This window comes from Mycteria americana, chromosome 26 (genome assembly GCF_035582795.1).
Source record: "Mycteria americana isolate JAX WOST 10 ecotype Jacksonville Zoo and Gardens chromosome 26, USCA_MyAme_1.0, whole genome shotgun sequence".
Taxonomy (NCBI): Eukaryota; Metazoa; Chordata; class Aves; order Ciconiiformes; family Ciconiidae; genus Mycteria; species Mycteria americana.
The window spans coordinates 1,876,353-1,895,683 of NC_134390.1; the positions used below are offsets into that span (position 1 = coordinate 1,876,353).

General features: G+C 60.6%; 1 protein-coding gene across 1 annotated transcript; it reads right to left on the bottom strand.

The window, feature by feature from the left end:
* Positions 1-761: 761 nt before the first annotated feature.
* Positions 762-19,046, bottom strand: FIGNL2 (fidgetin like 2). Its single transcript, XM_075525618.1, has 2 exons — positions 18,866-19,046; positions 762-3,529 (listed from the first exon to the last, which is right to left on the bottom strand). Exon 2 carries the CDS (start codon positions 3,516-3,518, stop codon positions 1,317-1,319), a length of 2,202 nt encoding a protein of 733 aa, XP_075381733.1. The 5' UTR covers positions 3,519-3,529; positions 18,866-19,046; the 3' UTR covers positions 762-1,316.
* Between the last annotated feature and the right edge of the window lie 285 nt (positions 19,047-19,331).

A 19,331-nucleotide genomic window follows, 5' to 3' on the forward strand; every position in this document is an offset into this window, starting at 1 on the left:
GGAAGCCAAAAATGCCTTCTTTCGGGGGAAAAGGGAGCGCCGCGCCCTCGCCGCGGCACCGTCACCAGCGTCCTCCCCTCAAAGCCCGGACGGCCCCCACGGCCCCCACGGCCCCGGTGCAAAAATGACGCCAGGAGGAGGGTCCCCCGGGCCCAGCCTCGCACAGAGGCGGGTGCCCCCTGCCCCCCCGTCCCCGGTCCCGAGCCCCGGGATGCGGCGGGAGATGCTGGGGGATGGCGGACCCAGCCTGATCCAAAAAGTGGTGCTAGCGACAGCTTCCAACCTACGGCACTAATACTCTTTCCGTTGAAGACGCTTTACTCCACCAAACGCTACGATATCCATGTTAAAAAAAAAAAAAAAAAAAAAATTAAAATAAAATTATGGCATAATATACGTGAAAAGCACCCAAAATACATTCAACTTTCATCTTTGTAACAGCTTCAAGTTTTTTTCTTTTCTTTCTTCCTTCTTTCTGTCACCTTTTTTGGAAGCAAACGCACGAGGCAGCTTTGTCCCAGGTCTGAAAATTCTTTAAAAAATCTCTTTTTCCTTTTCTGAGAAGATAAAAAGAGTTTTTAAAAACACATTCTTTTTTTTTTTTTTTTCTGAGGTAATTCTTTTCCTGAGTAGTTAAAAAGAAAAAACAAAAAAATACTACATACCTTACAAAAATAAAAAACCAAGTCTAGTATATTAAACAATCTACAGCATTTTACTCCAAAACCCCCTGGTTTTGTGTCCCCCCCCCGCTCCCCCCCTCCCCGCTCAAGGACATCGCCGCTGGGCTGCTCGCGCCACGTGCGAGGGGGCTGCTTTGCTCAAAAGCCGCCCGAGGTATTTCTGTTAGGAACAATAAAAGCCATCAAAAAAAAAAAAAAAAAATAACCGAGCCTCTGGATAGACGGGGGAGCTCGTGCATCCGACGCCGGAAAGCCGGATCCCGAGACGCCTCCGGCCCCGCTCGCTGCATCGCTGGTCCAGGGACGGATGAACGGGAAAATAATAAATAGGTTATCCTGAGTTCAGTGGGCGACGGCTTCCGAAAAACCAAGGAGAGGAAAAGCCCGGCTGAGGCCGAAGTAGCAAAGCGGAGGGATGTCGTGCCGCCGTCGGGGCTGGCCGGGGGTCTCCCGCACTTCGGGAGGAAGGGGTCCGGCCCCGGCGCGGCCCTGGGGAGAACCGGAGCCCCCGCGGACCCCAGCCCGGCCCCTCCAAACCCCGCGTTCGTCGGCCAAGTCCCAAAAGCGGCCCCGGAGCCTTGGGCTGGGGCGAAGGGTCCGTTCCCGCGCCCCCGTCCCCCCGATGCCGCGCCGTCAGTGCCTGGTGCCGTACATTTTATCCCACTCCAGGAACAAGTCCAGCTCCTTCTGGGAGGCGGCGGGGCGGACCTTGCAGAAGGCTTTCTCAAAGTCCTGGTAGGAGGTGGGCTGGATCTGGCCCGGCAAACCGTGCAGCGTGGTGGCCCCGGCGTGCTGGCAGAGCTGGACCAGCTCGCTGCCCGAGAAGCTCTCCGTGTGCTGCACCAGGGAGGCCATCTCCCGCTCGCTCAGGCAGGAGCTCTGCTGAGCCAGGGCGTGATGGAGGATCTGCCGCCGGGCAATGCTGTCCGGCGGGGAGATGTAGAACCGCTTGGCAAAGCGCCGGTGGGAAGCTTCGTCCATGCTGCCGGGCCGGGAGGTGGTCCCGATGATGACCACGTTCTGCTCGGATGAGGTAGCCACGTTGTCCAGGTAGGAGAGGAGCTGGGACTTGAGGTTGCTCACCTGGCTGCCGTCCTCGCCAGCCCGGGCCACCAGCAAGGACTCGGCCTCGGTGATGAGCACTACCGCGGGCTGCCGGCAGCTGGCCACGAAGAAGACGGTCTGCAGGATCTTCTCGGCTTCGGCTTTCCAGGTGGAGAGCAGGGTCGTCCCACTGAGCTTCAGCAAGGTGGAGCCCAGCTGGGTGGAGATGCACCGGCTCAGCAGGGTCTTCCCCGTGCCGCGGGGACCGAACAGCAGGATGGTTCGGGGCGGCCGGCTCGCCCCGGTGTAGGCGCCGGGACGCAGGATGGGCCACACCAGCTCCTCCTCGATGGTGGCCTTCACGGAGACCTGCCCAGCGATGTCCGTCCACTGCACAGGCGGCCCCCGCTCCACGATCTTGGTGTTCACCAGCTCCAAGACCAGGGGGTCGATGTTCTTGGGCTGCTCCTCCACCGGCGGGCTGCCGAAGACCGGCGCTTTGGGGGGCAGCCGCAGCGGGAAGGGGGGTCCCGGCTCGGCCGCCCGCTCCCCGTTGGCGAGGGGGGGGCTGAACTTCTCAAAGGGCTCTGCCGGCCGCAGCGGAGCATCCCCGGTGCCGTAGGGTGGCGAGACCATGCTCTTCATCGGCTGCCCGCCGTACTTGCCAGCGTGCTCCTCAGTATTGCCGGCTCCCGCCGGCCGCTTCCCCGGCTTGAAGGCCACCTGGGGGGGCTCGGTGCTGCCACCGAACCCGTTGCCCCGGCACTCGCCGTTGTCCGACATGGGGTAGGGGGACTTTGGCTGCTCGTAGCTGTATTTCCTGTACCTGCCCTCCCCCTCGTCCTCCCCGCCGGAGATGTCGAAAGCCTTCCTCTTCAGGGCGCCTGCCGCCTCGGTGCCGAGGGGTGGCACGGCCAGGGGGGCCAAGCTGGCACCCTGGTAGCCGTAGCCGGGGACCCCGGGTGGGCGGGCAGCGGGTGGCGGGGCCGGGATGGGGGTGGGCGCCGCGATGCCGGAGGGCAGGTAGGAAGCGGAGGGATGGGGCGGGTGGATGGTCCCGTAGCCCGGCTGCGGCGGGTAGCTGCCGGCGGCGTAGTTGTACATGGGGCCGGAGGAGCCGTAGCCAGGCACCAGGGCGGGCGAGGGGTGCGGGGGCTGCAGGAGCCCTGAGCCGTGGAGGGCAGGGGGGTGGGGGGGGGGCAGCGCTGCCGCCGGCTGGGTGCAGTAGCCGGAGGGCAAGTAGGTGCCACCGTAGCCTGAGGGGTACTCCTGAGACGACCCGAGCCCGCCGGAGCCGGCGGCGGCTCCTCCGCAGGAGTTACCGGGGTACATGGGATCGGCGAGGTTGGCGGACACCACGGGGGAGCCGCCAAGCCCGATGGCCCCGCCGCTGGGGGGGACGGCGGGCGGCACCACCCCCTTGGCGCCGGGGAGGCCATCGTGGATGGGGGTCAGGGGGTAGGCGCCGTCGGAGCCGTGCGCCACCGGCCAGGGCTCCCCGTCGCCCTTCTGCCCGTTAACCGGCCCGAAGGCTCCATCCCCGTAGCCGCTCAGCGCCGGGCGCTCGTAGGGCGCGTCCAGCACCCCCGAGTACTTCTCGGCGTACCTCTTGAGGAGGTTGGAGGCGGTGAGCGCGGAGATGTCGTCGTTGGCCCAGGCGTAGTTGAAGCGCTGGCGGGTGCTGGGGTAGAGGTCGGATTTGTGGGCTGGCGAGGAGGTGGTGGAGGAGACGTCGAGGTGCTGCTCCGGCCACTGGTTCAGGGACTGGGCATGCTCTGGTGACCAGTGCATCTTCGACAGACCTGCGGGGGACAGGACAGCGCGGGGTGAGCGCAGCGAAACGGGGACGAGCGCCGGGGATCTCCGCCAACGGCCACGCTGCCCCGGCCTTCCGGACCCCGTTGCACCGCCTGACCGCAAACGCGCGCTCTCGGTTACGCTCGTGCTCTAAATTTTCCAGGCAAAAATCCCCTTGACCGCCGCCGGTGCAAAGAGCCCCCGGAAACAGCAACCACGAGCACGTCAGAGAACCCAGCCAGCTCAAGCTTTGACGGTCACGTCGTCCAACAGAGTAAAATATTCCGGTTATCAGCCCCTGGCAAGCCAAGGCGATACAAACGGTGCAGCCCCCGGCGCTGTCGGCAGCGCCACGGTGCCGAGCATCGGCACACGTAGCCGGAGGACGACCCCGCCCTGGGCTGCCCCACCCGGAGCAGAGTAGAATTATAATGTTATCTTTATAATGCATATAATATTAATAGCAGTAGCCAGGCAGCTGGGGAAATAGGGGCCGCGTTGCACACGCGCACGCGTGCCTGCCCGTGGGAAGCAGCTCCTCCCGCCTTGCTGGCACCCTTCGCTCGCCCTGGCACCGGTGCCGGTGCCGATGGGCTGCGCGCGGCCCCACCGAAACAATTTGTCCAGCAAAGGAGAAGACAGCAACGCCACGGCCGTGTCCAGGCCCACCCTGCCCCGGGGCTGCAACGGCGGCGGGCGGGAAATGCATCCCGGGGGGTCCCCGCTCGCCCCACCGACCCTGCGTCACCGTCCCGCCCGTGCCCCCGTCACCCCGCGGCTCCGCGGCACGGGGATGCCGAGGTCGGCGTCGCCCTCTCTTGCTCCAGCCCCCGAATGCCGGGCGGCCCCCGAGCACCCGCAGAGGGCAGCGGCAGCGTCCCCGTCACCACCCCGGCGCGGGTCCCCCCGTCCCCCCCTGCCCGTACGCCCAAAGCCCCCGGGGACGCCAAAGCAGGAGCCGGGAGGGGACCTCGTGCACCGCTCGCTCGCCTCTCTCAGCCTTTAAGCCACTTTGTGACCACAGCGCAATTAGATTACTTAATGCTTTAATTGACTTATATGGCATTTGTACTTCCACTTTGGATATCAAACTTACACAAGAGGATTTAAATGGCGGCTTTGCGTGGCTTTATCCGGCATCCTCCCTGCATTTACTGGCCATTATTAAAGTGCTCCCAATAGATAAACATTCAGACGGAGACAGCCACGACAGCCTGCGGGAAAGGGCCCTTCTTAATGAACACAAAGGAGAACGCGGCCCAATAAACCCGCGCTCCCGCAGCAGATTCTCCCCGAGCCGTACGTGGGCTTTGGCTGGGCGGAGGAGGGCAGAGGGGGCCCTTCCCTGCCTGCGAGCAAAAGGCGTGGAGAAGCTATTAAAGGGAAAAATGAGGATTTGGATGACTCCACGAGGAATGAGGCATCTTTTTAATTTTTTTTTTTTTTTTGGAAGGAACTAAAGCACCGGGAGTTCCCATCCTTGCCCAGACCACGGTGCAGCGGTGCGCGGTGTGCTGGAGGTACAGACCGCAGCTGCTTCTGCCCCCCCAAAAAATACAGACTGCAAATGCCCGGGGCGAGGAGGAGGAGGAAAGGGCTTTGGGAGGTGGCCGATTGCTCCAGCGGCCGCCATCGCACGGGGCTCGGCACAGAGCAGCACGGCAGAACGAGGTGCCACCACCGCGACCGGCAAATCCCGGCGGTGTTTCCAGGCTGTTTCTTCTGGAGCCGAGGAGCGGCCGCCCTCGCCGGTGGCAGGGCCACCCTCACCCTCGCCCATCCCTCCTGGAGAAGGGAGGACCTGGCAGCCCACAGCCCAAGCAACGTCCGTCTTCTGCGTCTGTCTTCTCCCGTGATAGGGCAGCTTGATTTCCGAGGACAACACACCCCGAGGACAGACACAACCCCCCCACGACAAGCGTCACTTCTCTGAGGAGCGCCCAGCTTTTCCCCATAGCGGGGATCAACACCAGCGCCCGAAGCCCGCTGCTCCGACGCCAGCTAAAAACTGGTGTCTACAAATAAGCGCAGTGGTGGGAATTGCTTTTCTAAGAGCCTGCAAGAGGGTGGGCAAGGCCACGGCGCGCGGCTGGAAGCCCACCGTCACGGTGCGGGCCAGGGCTGCTCCTCCGGCCCCGGCCCCGAGCACCGGGTCCCGTGCAAAACGGCAAAGCCGCTGCGAGAAAAGGGGCGGGGGGGATGCACGGGCACGGGTTCGCACGAGCGCTGCTGCCACCAAAGCAAACCCGAGCGCGAAAGGACGGAGAAGAGAACCCGCCTCCATCCGCCCCCTTTAAAGACGAGATGCATTTGGGAGAAGAAAAGCCAAAACCCCTGGAAAGCCCCGTCGCACCCTGGAAAACCAGGCGGAGGGGGAGGGCTGGCGGGCAGGGAGAAGTTGTCAGGGGTTTGAAATGGGACGTGAATGAGGCGGCGGAGCGGGACAGATGTTTCAATGCTCCCCTTGGCAGTGTGAGAAAATTACTGTCCAGTGACCAAATGGCCGGGCCGGTTCCCACCCTCGCTGCTGCCCATTATCCCCAGTGCAAGACAAAGGCGGGCAGGGGGGGCTGGGCAGGGGAGAATCCTATTGTTCCCGCCCGCCCTAATTATGGAAATCTTGTTAATCTATTCAGCAGCGACTCTGAACTGGGCTTTTGTTCGGGGGCTTTTTAGCGGGGCGCACCGCCGAGGGTGTCCAACGGCTCCGCGTTGGGGATGGGGTGCGCTCCCTCTCGCCACCTCCCCAAGGAAAAGCTCTGGCTGGGGGATTTCGGGCACAGCCACCGGGACGCAGGGCTGCCCCGAGCAGCATCCCGGCGCGGGCCGTCTTTGTTGGAGCACAAATCTCCCATCCACAGCCCTCGTACGCAGGGCGTGTACGCGCGCACGCGTGTACACGTATTTCATACGCTCGTGTCCCGGCCACGTGGACGTGCACCCATCGCTGATGCCGGTGCGTAAAAACTCACGGCAAAACCTACCCAGGCGAATAGAGAGATGACCCGCAGGCAGCATATGCCGATGGCTGCAGCAATCCAGCATCCCTAGGGGGATCGGGAGAGGGTTCGAATAGATTTGGAGGGCAAAGAAGGAGAGGGAGCGCGCAAGAGCAAACACGTTCAAGCTGAGGACGCACTAAAGCCGGGGTTTAAATCCAGCCAAACTCCCCCGAGCGCCCGTGCCCCGGGAAGAGGGACCAGCCCGCAGGAGGTCACGCCGGAGGGAGCAATCTGCAGCCCCGCAGTGCAAGCGCTGGCCGTGTCTCGACGGCCCCTCGGACAGCCCTCGCCGCTCTGCAGAAGCATCCCAGCCCTGGGGAGGGAGCAGACGCTGCTGCCCTTCGGTTCCCGGTGCGGGAACAAGCCGATGAGCCGCCTCTGCGATGCTTTGCTCGTACCGCCGCTGTCTTGCTGGTTTAAACGCCGACGGCTCCTTTTTCTGCAGAGCTGCCAGCTTGGCGGATTTATGCCTTTTTCAAAAGACGTTGAGCGGTTTCATTATCCCTGCAATTACCGGCAGCAGCGCGGCCCGATGCGATCGGCTTCCCGGGCAGGGAGAGCCCGTCCAGGTTCCAGGGGCTGCCTGAGTTCCCAGGTTTTTAATTCTCGGATGTGCAAACTTTGGGCCCAGAGGGAGCAAACCTGGATGCTGGGAGTCCCATTTCACAGCCCAGCCTTCACCGAGACTTCTCACATCAGGGGTGTTGTGCGTGATGGATCTTCTGCGCCGGGTTTTGCTACCAGCGCCTGAAGGTGGGTCCAGACAAGGACCCGGACCAAGCAGCCACGGCACGAATGCAGCCTCGCATCAACGCAACTCCCACGCCGAAGCTTTACCGCTGCGGCTGGATTCGCGGCACTGAGAGGTGCCTGCATCCGTGCGGAGATGCTCCGGGTCTTGCAGCAGCCGCAACGATGCCTTCCAGGCTAAAGGCAAGCTAGGAAAAAATGCAGGAGGAGAGAAGAGACTTTCCCAAGTCCGCCCTGTGAACGGGAGGCAGGGGAATGACTTTTTCTTCTTTTAAATGAGCCATTTCCTGATGATCTTTTTGGGCGCTGCTGCCAGGAGCTCGTCCTGGGCTGGGGCTTGTCCCTGTCTCCTAAGAGCAGCGTAGGCAAAGTGCAACGGCGAGTCAAATCACAGCTATAAATGGGAGTTATAACCCATGCAGATATTCCATTTACGCTCACTGTGGACCTGAGGGTTGTGGCAATGTTTCTGAGATGTTTTAGCATTAATCCTGTTAGATTACAGCAACATTTCCGCACGTTGATACACACATTTAAGCTAGGTACCGGCCATCTCTAGTAAATCCCTACATGGCGGGTCCAGAACAGGCAAAACAGCCCGGCAGCGATTTAAGGTCCTAAAGCCAGGACCAGGGGAAGGAGAGCACAAAGCCACACTTAGACGTGACAGAACCCAAGCGCAATACCCGGCAGCGTTTGCAAAGGGTGAGACGTTTAAATCCCCCAGCCCTCCGCTGCAGACCGAAGCCAGGCAGCCAATTTCTTGGCACGCTGCCGGCGCGCAAACATCAAGTTTTCCCAGGCAAATTTAGGTTGTTCGGCAAATCCGTCGGGGAGCTGCATTTCTTTGTCCGCCACATTCCCAGTCCCCTCCTAACCGGCGCTGACAAAGCGCAGGATGGTATTGCAATCAGAGCAGGGTCAATGTACATATGTTAAAAGGATTTAGGCTAACTCCCACCGTGCCCTCTCCCCACCCCCGGGAGAAACAACCTCCACCCCGGCCGGCGCGAGCCGAAGGCTCCAGCGTCCGCTCTGTCCACTCATATATCAAGTGCAGAGCAGCTGGACACCAGCACGAACCGGGAGTGACCAACGGGCCATCGCCCATCTGTGCTGCTCCGGCACCCGGGCGGCAAATGAAAAATTAATATGGATCCGCTCAGCCTGGCAGCAGCTGAGCAGCACCCATCTGTCAGGGCGAGAGGAGAAACCCTCAGCTAAATGTCACCGGGAGGAAACTGTACGTGGCGCGTGGCCCTGGGAATCCCCAGATGGAGGGGATATGGCAGGAAAATCCAGATATTATTAATAACGAGCTGATGCAATTAGTGGATTCGAGGAATCTTGCTCCACCTTTCAATATAAGACGGATGGGAGAAAAAGAAGCAATAAAAGGGACCTAAAAAAAGAAAAAACCCAGCCTATTTCTTGCTATTTATATTTTTCTTAGCATCACTTGTCTCCAGGTCTCATGGACCACCCGGCTGCTGAGATCTGGGCTTCAGCCTTGCACCCACCCCCAGGAACCCGGGACAGAACTGCTGAACTATGTGTTTGGGTCTAGAAACCTCTGAAAGGTTGGACTGCCCCAACCCTCCCTGCTCCTGCCACCCCACCGGCACGCTCCCTCCAGTGCTTCGAAGAGGAACATTAATCCCGAAAGATTAATTATCGCATGAATCCGTCACCGTCTTGCCCGCTCCCTGCCACCGGTCTGCTTCAACGCGTACAAAACGCAGCTCCCTCCACAGCATTCCAACTCCCGGCCACGCCGTCGCTTCTCCTCCTGCAGACGCTCTCCTGCCCTGACCCACCTCGTCCGCTGGAGGAGGTTCCTTGGGGCGACATTCCAGCCGTGATCTCCACCAGCCTGCTGCTCGAAGGACGGTTCGCAGGTAGGAAGGAGGTTTTTAGCATGAGCATCGCTGAGCATTCGGGTCCTCGAAGTCCACCGCCTCTCAAGGTCAACTCAGGGCAGATGCTCAAGGTGCAGGAGAAACCTCAGCTTGCCCTGGAAAAGGGTGTTGTGGCCCACGGGTGCTGCTCAGATCCCTGTTGGGACTGAAGCCCTTCACCAAAAATTCATTCCTTGACACCGGACGAGCTGCCTGGGGCCTGGGGTTGGACTCTGCCCATTTTCAGAGGATTACATTACAGAGGAAAATCCATTTCTAATCAGCAGAACCATTTCCCCAAACAGACGTGACCCCATAAAAAGGTCAGGAGGTCAAACAGACCCAATTTGCATGCAATCTGCATAACAACGGCCAAGCCAGCAAGGGTGGTGAGCGTACCCCGAAGCCCCCGGTCCCACCACCCGGTCCCACGTGGGCAGCGGGACTTTGTCTCCTGCTTCTGCCCCCGACCCGCCGGGAGGCTGGAGAACGCGGCGAGGCGAGGACGTTGCTACTTCCATTTGGGCTTGGCACAGATGTGACCGTGGCCATCTCCTCCTCAAGCCCATCTAGAAACATGCCACCTGCGGAGATTTTGGCTGTGCATGTGCATCTTCACGTGGTCTACGTGTAGAGAAACAGTTTGAAGGCATCTTTATACCTTCTCCATCTCTGCTCCTACAGAAGCCACTTAGCCCTGGCTGTCAGCAAACAGATGGAAGCTGCTCTGAAAAACTTCTTGTCCTGACATCGCTCCATTCAAAACCACTTGTTGAAACCCATCAGGACTCACCACATCCCCCCTGAGAGGGACTGTCTGGCCCCACCTGAACCCGCAGAAGGAGGATCTGGGGGGCCATGCTCTTCTGATGGCCCCCACCAGTCCCCAGCCAGCGCTGAGCTGGTGGCCGGGCGACCCGTGACGCTGTGCAGTAGGATGTCGGTGGTGGTGGGATGCCTGGAGGATGCAACCTCTGGGATCTGCGCTACGATGGCATGAGAAGCAAAGCCAAAGCGTTACGGGGCCGGCCGCTGAGCCCCGCTGCCGGACCGCTTCTGCACCCTGGGGAGCCGTGGTCTGATCCGCACCCAGCGCCGTGCACGCCTGGGGCAGAGCCGGTGGGGGGGGGGGTCTACAAACCCCGATATACACATAAACCCCAGAAGGCTGAAAACGATTTTAAATGGCTTATTTTTCCAAGAAGAAAGCATTACCTTTGCATCTCGTCTTCCCACAAGCACGTGGATGAAGGTCGTTAAATGCGGGAGACGCTCTGCAGCTCGGCAAGGGGCCCAGGGACCGGGCACCCCCCACCCCTGCCCAAGCCCTCTCCTCCCATGGTGTTTTTCCCGATGAAGCTCCAATAACAAACTCCCCCGGGGGCAAAAGCCAAGGCAGGAGCCACCAGCCCCTGGTCTATCTTCTCCAATATCTGGCCTTGGGCCGGGGTCAGTGCCGGGGGCTGCGATGGACGCGGGAACCGGGCTGCAGCAGGGAGATAATTTGCCCCGTGCACTAGAGCCTGTCCGCAGCGGTAGCGGCAACGCTCCAGCTCATCTCCTCCACGGAACGAATCAATCTTAATTAACTCTAATTCTGGGGAGCCTCCCAGCCCTATCCAGCACTGCGCGACGCGGTTGTATTTTCCGCCTCGGCGCCCTGCCGGGCAGCGCGCTCTGCAGGGAATTCAGCAAAACCTCCTCTTTTCCATCATTTCTGCAGCTCCTTTCTTGCGGTCCCTGTGTGTTCCCATCGCACAGCCTGCGGGATGACGGACCCCGTCCCCATCCCTGCGGACCACCTTCCCTGCCCGCGGCACCCACAGCTTCACCGTCTCCCGGCCGGCCCTGCCGGAGCTGGGCTGGGGGAGGCCTCTCTCGGTGGCTTTTGTTTTCACAAGCCTTTTGACTCGCGGATTCTTTTTTAAACACCGCCTCAGCAGCCTGAAAAGCCGAGCTCCCTCCCGCACTCCATTCACTAATGGATTTTCCAGAAGTTCCCTTTTTTTGGCTTCTTTCTTTGCTGACGCTGCTGCCTCCATCCACGCCCGAGGCTGCGGCTCCCCTCTGCCGTACGCCTCCGCTTGCACGCACGGACGGACGGACGGACTCTGACTTCGGGGACCCGTGTGCCACGCTCGGAGCAGCTGCCTCTACAGCTCCCACCTCCTGCGCCCCGGGAGTTTGCACAGATACGTGGCTATCATAAGCCAATTATAACCATATATCATTACACAGCACAGAGTGCAAACATTTCAACCTGCCACTACAGGGTTGCTGCTCCAAAAAAAAAAAATAAAAAAAAAATTAAAGAATAATAAGGTGGCCACAGCGTCAGGGCGAAGCATCACCGGGAAATCGGGGAGAAGTTTGGTGCCGGGCTGGCTCCGTGCGAGAGCCTATCGATCGGGGCAGAGCCACTCCTGTCTCCTCGAGCTAATCCTACGGCAGAAATAATTCATTTTCCTCCGTTTTCAGCAGCCACTCATTAAAAAGTAATCACCTTGTAGCAGGAGGATATGAACAGCCCAAGGTCAGATCCATAATGGCGTTATTTCTGGAGCGTGTACCTGGCTCACGCCGAACGGCGGCCACGCTGCGACCCCCGCCCTGCCCGCGCGGGGCCGGCAGCTTCGGCCCCACGGCTGGGCCCTGCCTCGCTGCTCGGGTTGGTGGCGATTAAGATGCAAATGGAAATATCTCTATATGAGCAGATATTCACTTCTGTGAGCACTGCCCATCAGCGTCCGTGGCCGAGCACCCAGGTCGCACTGCCCGGACGTTGCTCTCATCGACCCCGAGCACCCGCAACACCTAAGGTGGAAAATAGGAACAACGCTTCCAAAGCTGTCTTTTAAATCTCATTATTTGGTGGCATCTCCAAGAAATCGCCAAATCTCCAGCTCCCGATTTATTTTTACGTTGCTGGGACTTCACCGCAGCTGCTAAAACCGGCTTTGCTAAGAGCGTGAAGCTGCAAAGTGTAACATAAAGAAGTGTCACCGTGTCCCCGTCAGCAGCACACGCAGGGCCGGGACCGCGGCACCTCGGCGTGCTCTCAGGTTGCCATAAGCCCATCCCGGGCACGACGTCCTGCCCACGGCCGTTACCGATTCACCCGGGGGATTGGGGTGCAGCCCCAGGGGGTTCCCAGGAGGGAGAGCGTGGGCTCAGAGCCATCGCCCCATCCCTGCGGCACAGCCGAGGGCTGCCAGGCCTAGCAAAGTCCAACCCGCTCGCGGCATGTCGGCATTTTAGCAGATTTATGTTTGCAACACGCGGCCTGATTCAGCGTTTGGAAGGAGGAGGAGGCGATGCTCTGGGAACCGGCCGGAGCGCGGGGTTGGGACGGGGACGTAGCACGAGGGACGGGAGGCAGGATGGGGCCAGTCCCAGGAATTTGGCGATTCCAGATGCAGCCAAACTACGGGAAGACAGCTCCAGCGATGCCAGCGTGGGGAAGAAACCCCCCACACCTAAACTCTTCCCAGTTACATCCACAGCGGGGATGCTGCTGCACGCACAGCTCTGCCGCCTCGCCGTGCGGGGCTGGGGAGCCCCGTGTCCCCCCGATGACACAAGGTGGGGGGCACACGGGACACCCCGAGCAGGGCGACCTGTCCTCCCAAGGCGGGACGTGCAGGACAAGCCCTTCAAAACGCACTCAACCTCTCTAACCTCCCGTGCCCAGCGCAGCCTCGCAGCACGTCACCCCTGGCCTTTAATTACACATTTCTGCAGCCATTAGTCCTCTCGCCATCAATTACACCCACATTATCCCGTTCCGGGAGGCAGCAGGACCCGGGGAGCAGAGTCAAGCGCTTTGCAGAGTCTTTCCAAAGGAAAGAAACGGCCTCCGATGGGAACGTCCCTTCGCCGCGGCAGAGCCGAGGCGGCAGACAAAGCAGCCCGGCGGCCGGTCCCGCTGCTCTTCAGAGGCCTAAAGCAACGCTGAGAAAGATTAATCACGGGGAGAGGACCCCGGGCTCCCGCGTCCCCCGATGCCACGAGTCCCCTCCAGCTGGGTGCTGCCGCTGCACCTCTCATCTATTTACACAGCAAAGGCTTTGTGAGGAGCAGGCTCCTCTTCTGAGCAGGGCCGGGGCAGGGAAAGGGGTACTTATTCAGCTATTATTCAGCTTTTTTTTTGTAGGCAAGACAAGTGTGGGTTAAAGTGCAATTTGTCTTGACATTAGTTTTCACTTTCTTGGAGGGGGGGTGGAAAGTGGCTCTTTTCTCTTGCGAGGGAAAACACTCGCCTGGGTACCACACCTCCGCCAGCCGAGCATCCCACCCGGGAGTGCACCCCAGTATCCCACCCGGGAGTGCACCCCAGCATCCCACCCAGGAACACACCCCAGCATCCCACCTGGGAGTGCACCCCAGCATCCCACCCAGGAGTGCACCCCAGTATCCCACCCGGGAGTGCACCCCAGCATCCCACCCGGGAACGCACCCCAGCATCCCACCGGGGAACGCACCCCAGCATCCCACCCGGGAACACACCCCAGCATCCCACCGGGGAACGCACCCCAGCATCCCACCCGGGAACACACCCCAGCATCCCACCGGGGAACGCACCCCAGCATCCCACCCGGGAGTGCACCCCAGCATCCCACCCGGGAACACACCCCAGCATCCCACCGGGGAACACACCCCAGCATCCCACCCGGGAACACACCCCAGCATCCCACCGGGAAACGCACCCCAGCATCCTACCCGGGAACGCACCCCAGCATCCCACTGGGGAATGCACCCCAGCATCCCACCCCAGGGAGCGCACCCCAGCATCCCACCCAGGAACGCACCCCAGCATCCCACCCGGGAGTGCACCCCAGTATCCCACCCAGGAACGCACCCCAGCATCCCACTGGGGAACGCACCCCAGCATCCCACCCGGGAGTGCACCCCAGTATCCCACCCCAGGGAGTGCACCCCAGCATCCCACCCGGGAGCACACCCCAGCATCCCACCCGGGAGCACACCCCAGCATCCCACCCAGGAACACACCCCAGCATCCCACCCGGGAGCACACCCCAGCATCCCAGTCCAGGGCGAGGGGCCCTGGGCACCACCACCACACAGGCCATGACGGCATCCCTGTAATTACATAAACATGCCCGATTTTTCCACGACTGAGGTCTCCGTCCTCGGGAGAAAGGAGCTAGGAAGAAAACCTTTACTTTGCGTCCTCCCCTGCTCTCAGCCACAGGTCAGCAGCATCTGCGAGGCCTTGGCTGGGTTTATTAGGGCCCCCATAAAGATCAGGGGTTGCTGATAAGCGACCCGAGGCATGCACCACTGCAGGAAAAATTGTGCTCGCGATCTGTACAATTTAACCAACATTAACTTCAGCTGATGACAGGCCACAAGGCCAGGAGAGAGATTTTACAACACCCTCGTTACACGGCAAAATAAACTTTGCTGCGGAGAGCCGGTGCTGACTTTAAACTCTTGCTCCCATTAAGAGGAGACCCGAGCCCAGAGCCGCCGAGGCACCGCCGTCCCCGGGCAGCTCTGCCGGGCAGCGCCCGCGCGTGCAGCAACATCCTCTGCAGCTCGAGACTGGGGTTCACGGAGCAGCAAAAGCACCGCGATGCTGCCCAGGGCTCAGAGCGCGAGGGGGAAAAGGGCGAGCACGAGAACAAGCCGAGTCCAAAGGAAAAAACAAGAGGAAAACATACCAGAAGTAAACACGGCAACGGACGCGCGGCGGCAGGACCTTGCAAGGGGATAAACTGTTTCTTCAGGACTGGGAATTGCCAGGGCTGGCACTGGGAAGAACTGGTTTATTCCTTGCTCAGCTGCTGATGCAGCAATGGGAATTTTCCTGCTCAATGCTATCGAGTCTGGGTTAGTCCCAACAGCTCCCTTCGATCAGGAGCTGGGTGCCACCGCTAGCACGTGTGTCCCCTGGGACGAGAGTGCCGGACGCCCGGTGACACACGCGAGTGACCGTGCAGCACCAGCAGCACCAGCACCAGCAGCACCAGCAGCACCAGCACCAGCACCAGCAGCACCAGCAGCGCCAGCAGCGCCAGGGATGAGCTTTCTAGAGCCAGAGCACCACAGAGCTGCTAAACACGTGCATTAACCAGCACGCCCCTCCACACCCCAAAAGGAAGAAAAACATCTTTATTTTGCTAAAAAGCTCCAAGAGAAGGACCCGCCTCGCCGGCACCCGAGCTGGGGCTGTTCGCTGGAGCGGGGAGCGGAGGAAGGGAGCGCGCCGAGCAAATGAGATGCTCGGAGTCACGAGCCTCAAGCTTTCCTGCACGCCGCAAAATTCCAGCTGACATTTGGCCAGATGCGATGGGATCTGCCCCGGGACGACAAAAGGAGCCTCCCCAACGGCCCTGTCAAACGGCAAAGCTCTGCTTCCAGCCCTATAATCACTAGAGCTCAAAAAAATATCACTGAAAAGTGTTTTCAATGGCATAAACGCAAGGGTCAGCGTCGCGCAAGGGTCACTATCGCTTCTCTAGATGCATTAATGTCATCTGCGGGGAAATTCCCTTTAGGAATCCTCGCTTAAATCCTGTGCTCCCGCATCTGCTGCCATAAACCGTGGACTGAGGGATTTCTCCTTCCCTACGCACAGCCCGTCTCCTTCCAGCTGTAGGGACGAAAGCAAGGAGGTGCAGAAACCCCAAACCATTAGAAAAGCAGAGACAGAAGGGAAGAAAGGAGAATATTTGGCTGTTTGTGGAAAAATCTGGAGGTGACACTTCTACCCTCAGGAATATCTCCTCGACTAGGAGGATGCAAAAATAATTAACACGAATAAAGTCCGCAGCATCTGCAAACGCCAGCGAGACACGGCACACGCTTCCCGACTCCTTCCAGGAATTTTTTCAATGACGGCAGAGACGTCTGCCGTCGTTACGGAGGTGACGATGTGCCGTGCAGAATCGTTTCATTCTTTCTAATCCGCCGGCGCTGCTGCGGGACGCGATGCCGGCTTTGGAGGCGAATGCTCCCAGAGGCTTTTGTGTTTACTTTTTCCGCAGGGGAAGGAGGAGGTGAATTAAGTGACCTGATGGCCACTCCCTTGGCCTAAGGTTAGGCCCTCGCATCTGTATTTGGGCACCCGAAATAACAGCCTTTTTTTTTTTTTTTTTCCCCCAACGGCTACTGAAATGCCCTGGAGCGGAGGATGGATGCGGGGTGAGGGCTCAAAACTTTCAGCCCGCTTACTCAGGCGCCTCGATACCGGTCTGGGAGCAGCCTGAAGCGGGGATTTGGGAAAAACCAGGGCCCCTGCTTGTATCGGTCTGTACAAACACGCAAAGCAGCATCAGGATCATCTCTGGGCCATCGACTTCCTCCCCAAATAAAGGCAAACGGAGCCTCAGCTGCGCCGGGGGAGAAGCCCATTGCTGGCCAGAGGCATGAACCTATGAACGCAGACATACCGGTATCTTCAACAACTGTTTTCTGTATTTCAGAGCATCTGGGGAAACCTGTTTTGGAGATTTCTCAGCGTTTATTCCATGTTTTAACTTGGGGAATTATCTCTGATGGGACGCAAGAGGAGAGGTTTGGGTTACGGGACCGTGTCGAACCGGCACCGTCAAACCCGAGATGCTGTTAAAGCCCCAACCCGGCCCTCAGAAGGGAGAAAAAGGCCGGGGGAAAGGGAGGGAGGAGAAAACACCGGCTCCAGATAAGCAATTGTTAACATGATCCATATGGTACACAACTTGCCTTTCTGTTTAACCAAAATGATAATGGCAAAAGGGAAGAATGCGGCGGGGGCTCCGCGGGAGAACAAAGGCGGCTGCGAAACCCTTCCCCGCTCCAGAGAAAACGAATTGTGAGCGGGGAGAGCCCGCGACTGCTCCTCCCCGGGCTGAGCCGCCCCGAAACCCACCCGGCTCGCTCCTTCTGCTCCACGAAAGCTTTACAACTACAGTGCAACTAAAGGGAGCGAAACTGCAGCTGTCAGCAAGCAAATAAAATAAATAAAAAAAATCTTACGAGTATTAACAGGGACGTTTTCATAATCAATAATAAACTTCACATGTGAGCCGCGGCTCAGGACCAGCACTGACGTAAACACCGAGCCCGTTCCTCTCGGATCTGGGATGAATTCAGCCCTGGGTGTTTATGTTATTGCAGGACCCCGCGGCTTTCCAAGGAACACAATACAGTACGTGCCATTCATTATCCCGGCAGTCCCCCAAGAGAAAATGTCAACACACTTCTGCTAAAGAGAGCTAAAACAAATGTTTAATGTGATAAACAACTCCCGGGCCTCAGACCCCGCAGAAATGTTTAATTCAGAACCACCTCTAAGAACAAACAGGCGCCGGAGCCGCACGCTGGCATCCAGGAACAGCAAACCCGGCTCCCTGTCATCACTGGCCGCGCGCCGGAGCAGCGACCCGGCCGGCTCCGGGCCGTCAGCGCTGCTGGGGAGCGCGGTGGAAGGAAACCAGGGAAAAAACCTCGGCAATTCCCATGTAGGGAATCAGTAAATCAATTCTGAGCCCTTCTTATTGTATTCACGCACCCTCCACAGAGACCAGGCATCCAAATTAAACACCACGCGTGCCCAAGTCCGCTTATGAATTCAGTTCTGCACATTCGCACCCCTGAAATCCGTTTGTCGCAAAACCGGGATCCGATTAACGATAATGTTCATTTTTGTGATCCCAGAGTGAAACTAGGAATGATGTAAACCAGCACACGGTGTCTCCAAAACCAGGGGAATTTACGCTGGAAGACACAGTACAAAGCTATTTAATAACCTTTCTGCGTTTTTTCCCCAAGTGCCTTTTGTCCCCCAAGTGGCAAAAGCACACTCAAAAAAAAAAAAACAAACCAAAAAAGAAAAAGAAAAGGACCTTGCAGGCAACGCTCCTAATTAAAAAACGCCCTCAGCTCCTCAACGCCGCGACTGTTTTGAAGGCGAGCGCTCCAGCGTGCGCTTGACGTGCGACAGCGGCCGAGGGGAGCGCGCATTGTTCCTGGGCGGTGGATGGACGGAGGGATGGACGGTGGCTGGCTGGATGGACGGAGGGATGGTGGATGGACGGTTGGATGGATGGACGGTTGGATGGCTGGATGGTTGGATTGATGGAAGGACGGGTGGACGGATGGAAGGACGGGTGGGTGGATGGATGGACGGGTGGATGGACGGACGGACGGGTGGATGGACGGATGGACGGGTGGATGGACGGACGGACGGACGGGTGGACAGTGCCCCCCATCGTGTGCACCCCTCCAGGCGTGGGAGCCGCCGGAGTGGCCGGGGCCGGGCTCCCCCCGCCGCGGGGCTCCCGGCCGAGCAGGCTCATGTCACGAGCACGTTCGCCCGGGGCTCCCCGCACCCTTTTTGGGGAAAGGAGCGAGGGGGGAGGCAAAGGCCCAGGCGGCGGGGGATGCCCCGGGCCCCGGGCGGGGCTGGCTTACCGGGAGCACCGGCCCCCCGCGGCCCCTCCGCCGCGCCCCGCAGCCCGTAACCCGGCTGTTCTCGCCCTGAAACCCGGGCTCGGCGGATACCGGGCGGGGGGGGGGCCCGGAGCGGGGCATCCCCGGCAGCGCGGGGGATGCTCCGCCGGCAGCGCGGGGGGCCGCCCCATCCCTGCCTGCCCCCCTGCCTGCCTGCCCCCATCCCCGCCTGCCCCCATCCCCGCCTGCCCCCGGCCGGACGCCCCGCCGCCGCGGCCCCCCGGCGCCCACTCACCTCCTCATGCCGGCGGGCCCTAGCGCAGCCCGGCGGCGGGCGGCCGTGCGGGGCGCCGCATCCTCCCGCTGCCGCCCGGACAATGCGGGGCGGCGCGGCGGCCCGCGGGCGGCGGGGGCCGGCGCTGGGGCTGGGGCTGGGGCCGGCGCTGGGCTGGGGCTGGGGCTGGGGCTGGGGCCGGGGCCGGGGCCGGGGCCGGGGCTGGGGCCGGCCCCCGCCCGCCGCCCACGGCCCGCCCCTGCGCCGCGGCGGGGCGGAGCGGAGCGGAGCGCGGCGGAGCGGAGCGGCCCCTGGGCCGCGGCGGGGGCGGGAGGAGGCGGGGGCGGCCGCGCTGCGAGCGCGGGGCTGGGGCCGGCGCGGGCTCCGCTCCGGCCCCGCTGCCCGGCCGGGGCCGGCCCGGCACAAAGGCAGAGCGGAGGAGCGGGCGGGGGGGGAGCGGAGGAGCGGGCAGCCGAGACGCCGGCGT

Coding starts and splice junctions, on each gene's coding strand:
- FIGNL2 (XM_075525618.1), bottom strand. CDS start 3,518: ATGCACTGGTCACCAGAGCATGCCCAGTCCCTGAACCAGTGGCCGGAG.